The sequence below is a fragment of the Rhinopithecus roxellana genome, chromosome 4 (assembly GCF_007565055.1).
Source record: "Rhinopithecus roxellana isolate Shanxi Qingling chromosome 4, ASM756505v1, whole genome shotgun sequence".
NCBI lineage: Eukaryota > Metazoa > Chordata > Mammalia > Primates > Cercopithecidae > Rhinopithecus > Rhinopithecus roxellana.
In genome coordinates, this window is record NC_044552.1 from 8,964,002 (window position 1) to 8,974,574 (window position 10,573).

General features: G+C 45.6%; 1 protein-coding gene across 1 annotated transcript; it reads left to right on the plus strand.

Moving 5' to 3' along the window:
* The first annotated feature begins 1,746 nt into the window (after positions 1-1,746).
* Positions 1,747-10,140, plus strand: GCM2 (glial cells missing transcription factor 2). The gene is made up of 5 exons (XM_010357153.2): positions 1,747-1,902; positions 6,132-6,384; positions 6,833-6,945; positions 7,383-7,508; positions 8,464-10,140. The coding sequence occupies exons 1-5, from the start codon at positions 1,813-1,815 to the stop codon at positions 9,400-9,402; spliced, it is 1,521 nt and encodes a 506-aa protein (XP_010355455.2). The 5' UTR covers positions 1,747-1,812; the 3' UTR covers positions 9,403-10,140.
* Positions 10,141-10,573: the final 433 nt, after the last annotated feature.

Sequence of the window (10,573 nt, forward strand, 5' to 3'; positions counted from 1 at the left end):
GAGTAAATGCAATTTCATCGTGATGTTTCCACGACTATATCAGTCAAGTTTTTTTGTTTGTTTGTTTGTTTGTTTTTTAAGAGTTTTAAAAGAGTTGTGAGCCGGGCGCGGTGCCTATAATCCCAGCACTCTGACAGGCCGAGGCGGGCGGATCACGAGGTCAATAGATCGAGACAATACTGGCCAACTTGGTGAAAACCCGTCTCTGCTAAATATACAAAATTAGCTGGTCGCGGTGGCGCGTGCCTGTAGTCCCAGCTACTCGGGAGGTTGAGGCAGGAGAATCGTTTGAACCTGGGAGGCGGAGGTTGCAGTGAGCTGAGATTGCACCACTGCACTCCAGACTGGGCGACAGAGTGAGACTCCGTCTCAAAAAGAGTTGTGTTCAGGTGGGTGGCAACTGAGAGCTCGCCGAACCACAACCCCTTATTTAACAGATAAGGAAGCTGAGACCCAGAGGGAGCCAAAGCAGTGGAGAAAGCTAGGAGTTCTTCGGGACTTTTCCTCTCTCCCCTTTCCCTCCTTCCCCAGGCTCCCACCTACCCCGGGCTCATTTCCCCCCACCTCCTCCGGGTTCACTTTGTAGGACTCCGTTCCTGCAGGGCCAGGTCCCTCCGAAGTTCCCGGGAGCGTGAAGGCTCCTGGGCTAGCGAGCATACGCGGAGGCGTGGCGCCCGTTCACACATCCCAAACAGCCGAGCGAAGACTCCGAGACACGCACAATAGTTAGGGGAAGAGCCGGCAGTGGAGGCCCAAAATGGGCTGACACGTAACTAGGAGGCGTGGGCACGGTTATTCAGGGTAGGGAAGGCGCGGACGGCAGAGGGGCCCACGCACGGTTCCCATGCTCTACTGGAATTGAGTGTTGACTCTCAGGGGACTTTGCTGGAAAGCCTCTGCTTCCAAAGCCTCCATCTAAGCCCCTTTCCGAAATCAGGGAAGCTGGATGCGTTTAGAAAAAAAAAAAAAAGGCCGGGTGCGGTTGCTCATGCCTGTTATCCCAGCACTTTGGGAGGCCCAGGCGGGCGGATCACCCGAGGTCAGGAGTTCAAGACCAGCTTGGTAAGGGTTTCGCATGGCGAAAACCTGTCTCTACTAAAAATACAAAAATTATCCAGGCGTGGTGGCACGGACCTGTAATCTACTGGGGAGGCTGAGACAGGAGAATCGCTCGAACCTGGGAGGCGGAGGTTGCAGTGAGGCGAGATGGCGCCACTGCACTCCAGCCTGGGCAACGGAGTGAGACAAAAAAGAAGAAAAGAAAAGAAAAGAAAAGAAAAGAAAAGAAAAGAAAAGAAAAGAAAAGAAAAAGGTTTTAAACTTAAAGGATACATTCCAACTTACCCTCTCCACCCCCACCCCCTGGCTGCAGTTTCCCTTTGCTTCCAGGGCTGAGTTTAACCTCCCCCTCCGTTCCTGGGTCTGTGGTGGAGGGGGTGACCGGCCCCTGGAGCGTGGGCGCTAGCCAGGTAGGCGAAACAGGGCGGAGCCCCCCGGAGATGCATCTTTATAAAGGAGGGGTCAGCTGCCAGACGTCGATGCTACCGTTCGGGTGGAGACCGTTCAGCACCGTGGCCGAGGACAGGGCCCCGCCCGGGTCGATAACCATTGTCCCCAACTTCCAGATTTCTAAACAACCTCTCTCTCTCTCTCTCTCTCTCGCTCTCTCTCTCTCTCTCTCTGCCCCTCCCCTTCACACACATACCCCACTTTCTTCTTTAAAGAGGAGAAAAAAAAAATCACCTGGCGCACCTCTCTTTTTGTCTTCTATTTTTCAGAACCTTGGGCGGAAAGCGCGAGCGAGTTGGGCAGATGCCGGCAGCCGCGGTGCAGGATATGGTCGGCGTGTGCTCCTACGGGATGCAGCTCAGCTGGGACATCAACGATCCGCAGATGCCTCAGGTGTGTGCGGGCACGCGGGGCGCTGTCCATCCGAAGGAGGGAGGGAGAATGGCATTCCAGTTCTTGAAGAGTCTGCGGACGGACCATATACACACACACACACACACACACACACACACACACACACACACACAATTTCTGGGTTTCTGAGACCCCCTCAAATGTAGAAAGAGAACTGGACTCCACAAAAGGCTGAATTGGGTTTAGAAATGTATCTTCTCGGCGGGGCGCGGTGGCTCACGCCTGTAATCCCAGCACTTTGGGAGGTCGAGGCGGTCGGATCACCTGAGATCAGGAGTTCAAGACCAGCCTGACCAACATGGAGAAACCCCGTCTCTACTAAAAATGCAAAATTATCTGGGCGTGGTGGAGCATGCCTATAGTCCCAGCTACTCGGGAGGCTGAGGCGGGAGAATCGCTTGAACCCAGGAGACGGAGGTTGCTGTGAGCCAAGATCGACCCATTGCACTCCAGCCTAGGCAACAAGAGCAAAACTCCGTCTCAAAAAAAAAAAAAAAGAAAGAAAGAAAGAAGAAGAAATGTGTCTTCTCCCAGCAATTTCCTTGTGCTTGCCTGAAATTACACGGAAAGCAGCAGGAAATGTTGATCAGGCTCCACATTCCCAGTCTTGGGGAGAGCGAGACGCCTGTCCTTTCACTTCCCATTAACCAAGGTAGAAATCAGGTGCCTCTCCTTATTCATTTACTTTAAATCCATGAGAAAGCTAACGAGAAAATCTAAACAGGTGTAAATACCACTGCTTCTCATACAGCAAAACTATGAGGTACAACTGTAAAGTGAATCTAATGCCCTAAATTTAAAACAAATAGCCCGACTTCAGCAATTTGTTCAGACCTTCCTGACTGCCCAGAGGAAGGAGGCACCATAGTCATACCAACAAGGCCATCTGTCCCCAAAACTTACTTCTTCTTTAATGACAAGCAAATCATCGTTCTTTTAGAGTGAATTCGTTGTATTTTGCTTTATTTCAATAAAGCAAAAATGGTTTGGAGCCAAGTCCAAAGTATGAACTGGGATGGATGAAGTGGTGAATGAAGTGGTTTGAAGCCAGTTCCAGAGAATGACCAATTATGCTTGGTCATATTGGTTTGGGCCAAAACTGAGTGACTCTGAAGTCCGGGCAGTGGGGGATGGAGGGTGTAGAATGAGAGTTGCTTCCCAACCATCTACAAATGTGGGCTTCCAGCAATATTGTGGCACAGGAATAAAAGAGATGTGTCATTTTTTCAGCAACTAAAATGTGCCTGATAGGTGTTCAGATGAATAGTAATTCATTGCAACATTGTGTCGCCTCTCAAAGAGGTCAGCACTTTTTTGGATCCACACATTTGTAGATTAGGTGTGTTTTACTCCTTTGTTTTTGTTTGTTTGTTTGTTTGTTTGGGGTTTTTTTGTTGTTTGTTTTTTGAGACGGAGTTTAGCTCTTGTTGCCTAGGCTGGGTGCAATCGCGTGATCTCCGCTCACTGCAACCTCCATCCCCCAGGTTCAAGGGATTCTCTTGCCTCAGCTTCCCAAGTAGCTGGGACTACAGGCATGTGCCACCACACCTGGCTAATTTTGTATTTTTAGTAGAGATCGGGTTTCTCCATGTTGGTCAAGCTGGTTTCAAACTCCTGACCTCAGCTGATCCACCTGCCTCAGCCTCTCAAAGTGCTGGGATTACAGGCGTGAGCCACCGTGCCCAGCCCACTCCTTTGTTTTAAAGTCTGCCTACTTTAGAGTCACATGGTACCACTTTCATGAAAGTGGACCACAGTACAGCAAGTGCATCTCATTCTGTTTCTGTCCATGTACATCTTCACAGGAAACAATCATATCTTGCATTTTAGAAAATCACATCCAAATAATGTAATTATGGTTCATCTCTCAAGCATTTGGTAGACTTCCTATGTAAATACGAACTTTGTTTTAGGAGACTGGTTGTTAAGCGGAAGTATGTGTAAGGGCCAGGCACACTGGGACATAGTGAAGTGAAGAAGCTTAGCATCGCCCTGCTCTGGCTAACCGAGTGAGCGAGTTAAACTACCTGTATGACCTTGAGAGAGTCCTTGAATTTGCCTTAGTCTCAGGCTACTTACCGACTTGTCATCAAGTGGTAGAGTGAGATAACCATCTCAAACTCTCCTCCAGGTCTATGATCAGGTTCAGGTGGAGTGTACACACACAACATGCCAACACTTTAGAACAAATGAAACCCAATCCTGGACATCCTCTATTCTGATTTTTAAAATACAGTCTCTGCGGCTTCACTGCCGGGGTCACTACCTCAGTAGCTCGTGTGAGGCAATGGGGGCCTAGTCTACATCCTTAAGGGAGAACCAAAGAAAGGCTATTTTCTGGAAAATTGTCAATTCATTACTAAGATCCTTAAGTTAAAATATTCACTTTTAAAACAAAGATATTGGCATTTAGCGTAAGCTTGGAGTTGATAGTACATCATTATATATTTCACTTGTGTCTTACCTTACATTGATGTACTAATTTATGTCAATTGTAATATTTCAGAGAAAAGATAAATAATACCTAATGGTAGTAATAATGATTTCAACAATATCTTTGTAATTTTGGAAATAAAATCACTCATTTACCTTATTACTGTTAGAATGTGCAGTATTCGTGATGTATACAAGTCTGAATTTTCCAACTGTGAATACTTTGGCTTTGCAAATGTTTGATCTAATTTTCCTGAGTGGCAGGAGTGGGGAGGAGATGCAAATGGCTTACTACTGTGACACACTCTTCTGAGCTTTTATCACACCAGCAAGGCTGCTGGGTCTGGCTGCTACCCATCTTCTGTTTATACTCCAGCTATGCCACTGTGAAAGGTTATCTATTGAACCTTCATTTCCTTATTTAGTAAACAAGAGTAAAGATGTCCATCTCGCAAAGATGTTGTGAGAATTATATATATTGCATAATATGGCTTTGCAATACAATTCTGCATTGTAGTGTGAAAGCAGCCCTAAACATTACATAAAAGAAAGTGCTCAGTGGCCGGGCACGGTGGCTTATGCCTGTAATCCCAGCACTTTGGGAGGCCAAGGTGGGTGGATCATGAGGTCAGGAGATCGAGACCATCCTGGCCAATATGGTGAAACCCCATCTCTACTAAAAATACAAAAATAGCCAGGCGTGGTGTCATGCGCCTGTAGTCCCAGCTACTCGGGAGGCTGAGGCAGGAGAATCACTTGAACCTGAGAGGCGGAGGTTGCAGTGAGCTGAGATCATGCTACTATACTCCAGCCTGGGTGACAGAGTGAGATTCCATCTCACAAAAAAGAAAAAAGGAAGTGCTCAGTAAAGGGTGATTATGTAATGAAACTTACATGCAAAAGAGACATTTATTGCAGTATAAATAATGCATTAAATTGACAAAGACTACCAAATGTGACTACTAAAGCAATGCTCAGTATTTTAGATATAACTTATTATTTCAGTCATGTGGCTCTTTTGAGGAGAATGACAATCCCATATTGTTCTGGGGAGCAGTCCAGTGCCAGGCAAGCTCACCCACACCCCAAAGCTCATGGCTTAAGTCCTTCATTGCAGTACCCTTTTAAACTTGGAGAGCCAAGTTGAGAGTAGGGAGAGAAGCTGTTCTTTCCTCTCTGACATTACTCTGGGTGCTAATGTGACTGACAGGTTTGGCATAGAGAGCCAAGAGCTTTTGAAGAAAATGCACTGACTTAAAGATATTTACCAGTTAAATTACATTTCAGGGATAGAACATTCCAATCACTTTTTCCCCTGGTACTTTGATACTTAACTTAAAAATGTTTTCAACATTTAAACACATCAAGAAGTGATATAATATAGTGGTAAGAAGTACAGGCTCTGGAATGGGACTGCCAGGGTGTAAATCCTAGAGCCAGATCTTGCTAGCTGTGTGACGTGACCTTGGGCAAGTTGATTAACCTCTCGGACCTCCATGTCCTCGTTGGTAAATTGGAAATAATTGTTTGCCTGTAACTTGAAGTCTAGATGAATTAATACATGTATAGCATTTAACAGATAAGCACTATATAAACATTACTTATTACCTGGTTGTCAGGAAGTCTTATATAGAAAGAGTGGCATTTTGGGATTTGACATTACCGGATTTAAAAGGAACACGTTTTTATCCTAATGTGCTTGGAGAAATTTTAGAGCATAATGTGTGCAGTTTGGACTGGATGAACTGACCACCCTTACTTCTGCACTCTTCTAGGAGCTGGCCCTCTTCGACCAGTTCCGAGAGTGGCCTGATGGCTACGTGCGCTTCGTCTACAGCAGTGATGAGAAGAAGGCTCAGCGTCACCTGAGCGGCTGGGCCATGCGCAACACCAACAACCACAATGGCCGCATCCTCAAGAAGTCGTGCCTGGGTGTGGTGGTGTGTGCACAGGCCTGTGCCCTGCCCGACGGTTCCCGCCTGCAGCTGCGGCCAGCCATCTGCGACAAGGCACGGCTGAAACAGCAGAGTGAGGATGCGGGGCCAGGGAGAGGGTGACCTTGGAGCCATGAGCTTTCTGTTGTTGTTGTTTTTGTTTGTTTGTTTGAGATGGAGTCTCCCTCTGATGCTCAGGCTGGAGTGCAATGGCGTGATCTCAGCTCACTGCAACCGCCACCTCCTGGGTTCAAGCAATCCTCCTGCCTGAGCCTCCCAAGTAGCTGGGATTACAGGCATGCGCCACCATGCCCAGCTAATTTTGCATTTTTGGTGGAGACAGGGTTTCTCCATGTTGGTCAGGCTGGTCTTGAACTCCTGACCTCAGGTGATCTGCCCACCTCGGCCTCCCAAAGTGCTGGGATTACAGGCGTGAGCCACTGTGCCCAAGCATGAGTTCTTTGTTCCCAACTCATTTGCCCTTTCTTTCTTCAGAAGGGTCTGGGGTCAGGGTTAATATTTCTCCCTTCCGGACTTTGCAGAGAAGGCATGCCCTAACTGTCATTCTGCTTTGGAGTTGATTCCTTGTCGAGGGCACAGCGGATACCCCGTAACCAACTTTTGGCGGCTTGATGGCAATGCGATCTTTTTTCAGGTAGGTCAGGTGAGAACACAAGTTGTGATGGATACTTTTCATCAGACCAAAAAAGGCCAAACTACCCTGTCATGTGCCTTGGGAACCCTGGGCCAAACAAAATACAGCCCCAGTGGCCAGAAATAGGTGCTAGAGCTCCCCAGGGACCTAGCGGGAGCCTAGAAATTTGCTCACTACTTTGTGCTCTTTAAGGTCCACAGATGGTAAACCAAGTTATAGTTATAATTCTTTCAACAGAGTAAAGGGATTGCAGGTGATCTTTTAAGATGTCAATTCTTGAGGCTGTTTTATTTGTTCAAGAATTTTTTTTTTCTGTCATTTTGAAAGAAACAAAAGTAAACACCTGAGATCTTGGGAAAGGCATGATCAATTTTTGGGTAACATTGTCAGCTTCCTTTCGAGGCACAAATGTATGATTCATTTTCTCCTTATTGCAGGCCAAGGGAGTTCATGATCACCCAAGACCAGAAAGCAAATCGGAGACGGAAGCTAGAAGAAGCGCCATCAAGAGACAAATGGCCTCTTTCTACCAACCCCAGAAAAAGAGAATTCGAGAATCCAAGGTAACAGGGAGCTGACAGTGCACAGCGGTCTCAGCTCATTTTCATCCCAAGATACGCTGATCATTATGCAAAATATGAAGGTCATACATTAATTACAAGGGTTTGATTTCATATGAAAATTATAAGTCTGTAACAAAATATCATTAAGTCAACATTTGGATAGGGTTTCTAATCCCTTCTTCTCCTTAAAAGAAAAAGCAACAATCTCTACAAGCAATGATACAGTCCTTATATGTCAGTGTGCTGACATCCTAATATAAGGGCGATTATGCAACAGTAATAAAGACAGAAATATGTGCCTACCAACAGGAAGTTATCAGTGCACCCTTGAGAGGCTCCTTTCCATTATTTCATCCATAAGAATGGATAAAATTTGTCTGTGCAATTTAATTCAGTTTTCCTTTTCAACCAAAGCTTGCCAAGCAGGCAGAGTGTTAGTGTAAGGATAACAGAAACTGACATTTTCCAGCACTTCCTATGTGCCAGGCACTGGTCTAAGAGTTTCACACATTTAATGGTTGCAGAAACCCTATAAAGAGGTTACTATTATTAAGTTCCATTTTTAACATGAAGAATCTGAGGCTCAGAGAGGTTAAGTGGCTTGTACAATTCGTGAGGGACAGAGTCAGGAATTGAACCCAGGCCTGTGTTGCTCCTAAGTCTCCATTATTAGGAACACAGTATGGGTGAGAACTGGACCATCTGCCACTCAGAAGCATCCTACCTGGCTACCACGGACCTTCCTCATTCAGTTGTTGGTATTTATGTCTGAGAGAGCTCGAGCTTAGCAACCCTTGGACCATGTGCTTAAATCACGTACCTGGGCAGTGCCATGTTCACAACACAGAGCCCAGCACATGGATGTCTGTTTTTACTTACTTGTTGGCTATTGTTACAGGTGAAGGTGTCCACACGATTTGCATAGCATGTGTCTGTGTTTGTATCATTTTTCTAGGCGGAAGAAAATCAAGACAGCAGTGGTCATTTCAGCAACATACCTCCCTTGGAAAATCCAGAAGACTTTGATATAGCTACTGAAACCAGCTTCCCTATTCCAGGGCAGCCTTGCCCTTCCTTCCCAAACTCTGTTTCTTACAAAGCTACCTGTGACCTAGCCATCTTTCAAGGAGACAAAATGCCACCCTTTCAGAAACACTCAAGCCCAAGAATCTATTTGCCTAGGCCACCTTGCAGCTATGAATTGGCAAACCCTGGTTATACAAATTCGAGCCCATATCCCACCCTTTGTAAGGATTCCACCAGTATCCCTAATGACACAGACTGGGTTCATCTGAACACACTACAATATAATGTCAATTCATACAGCAGCTGTGAGAGAAGCTTTGATTTCACCAACAAACAGCATGGCTGGAAACCAGCCCTTGGAAAACCCAGCCTTGTGGAGAGGACTGACCATGGGCAGTTTCAGGCCATGGCCACTCGCCCTTATTATAACCCAGAGCTTCCCTGCAGGTACCTCACGACTCCGCAACCAGGTGCCCCTGCCCTACAAACTGTGATTACCACCACCACTAAAGTGTCCTACCAGGCCTACCAGCCCCCTGCTATGAAATACAGTGACAGTGTGCGAGAATTGAAGAGCCTTTCGAGCTGTAACTATGCTCCTGAAGATACTGGGATGTCTGTCTATCCAGAAGCCTGGGGTCCTTCAGTGACAGTCACCAGGGCTACCTCTCCTTCAGGGCCACTTCCTATGAAAAGTGCAGGAGATTGCCGGGCCATCAGACCCACTGTGGCTATTCCCCATGAGCCAGTTTCCTCTAGGACAGATGAAGCAGAGACTTGGGATGTTTGTCTGTCTGGGCTGGGCTGTGCAATCAGTTACTCAGATAGAGTGGGTCCCTTCTTTACCTATAACAATGAGGATTTTTGAAAGACAATCCAGGGGACAACATAATAGCAGTGTGCATGCAGGCAGGAGGCAGGGAAATGTGAAATGGCAATGATCTCTTATTGAGTGGGGAGATTCACCTTATGTGCAAAGAAACACAGATCGTAGTAAAAAGGCTGAGTGGCTGAGAGAATAATCAGTTGGAAATGTTTAGATAATATGGGAAATTTCACACAGCATTTTGAAACTGGCTACAAAACATAGAAGTAACTCAGGAAAGTGTGAGTCTGTCAAACGAACAAATAACCAAACTGGAGGAGGTTAAATACTGACCTAAATTCACTTAGCTTACTAGTGGGAGTAGAAGTCAAGGATTCTGGTTCTTATTCTAGGGTTTTTCCCATTAGAGCACCTTAGGGAATTTCACATCCCCAGAGGCTGCCAAAATAGCTTCAGGAAGAAATTTTTAGAGTCTTATCTCCTGAGTCATTTCATGAAATTTTTGTTTAGCATTTAGAACCTGTTAAACTAGCTTCAGGAAGTAATTTTGATTGTTTATCTCCAACATACATATCTGCAGCTTTTCAAAAAATCTCTAGCAATGGTAAAGTTCAGTTGTTTTTAAAAGATTCATATTAGCTGAATACCTTTTCATAACATGATAGTTTCCATAACAGAGACAGCCTAACAGTGATTTGTATTTAATGGATTATCATTGTACTAAATACATTTTTTTCTGATTAGATTTCAGAATCAGAATTAAAATGTTTTGCTAAAATATAGCTTTATGGTTCCTCTGTTATTCTTCATAAAGGTAATTGATAATGTTCAATTAAATGTAACAAGGACATTTTAAAGTAATGAAGCCAACTCTTGACTTACTTCAAAACAGAAATAGGAAAAAAATTGTTCATATTATGATCTGGGAAACAGTTGTTATGAAACATGAAAACATATTAAATAGGCCGAGAGAGGTGACTCATGTCTGTAATCCCAACACTTTGGGAGACCAAGGCAGGAGGATTGCTTGAGCCCAGGAGTTTGAGACCAGCCTGGGCAGTAGAGAGAGGCCTCATCTCTGGGCAACAGAGAGAGACCCCGGGGCATGGCACTATGCCTGTAGTCCTAGCTACTTGGGAAGCTAAGGTGGGAGTATAATTTGAACCCAGGAGGTCAAGGCTGCAAGGCTGCAGTCAGCCATCTTTGTGCTACT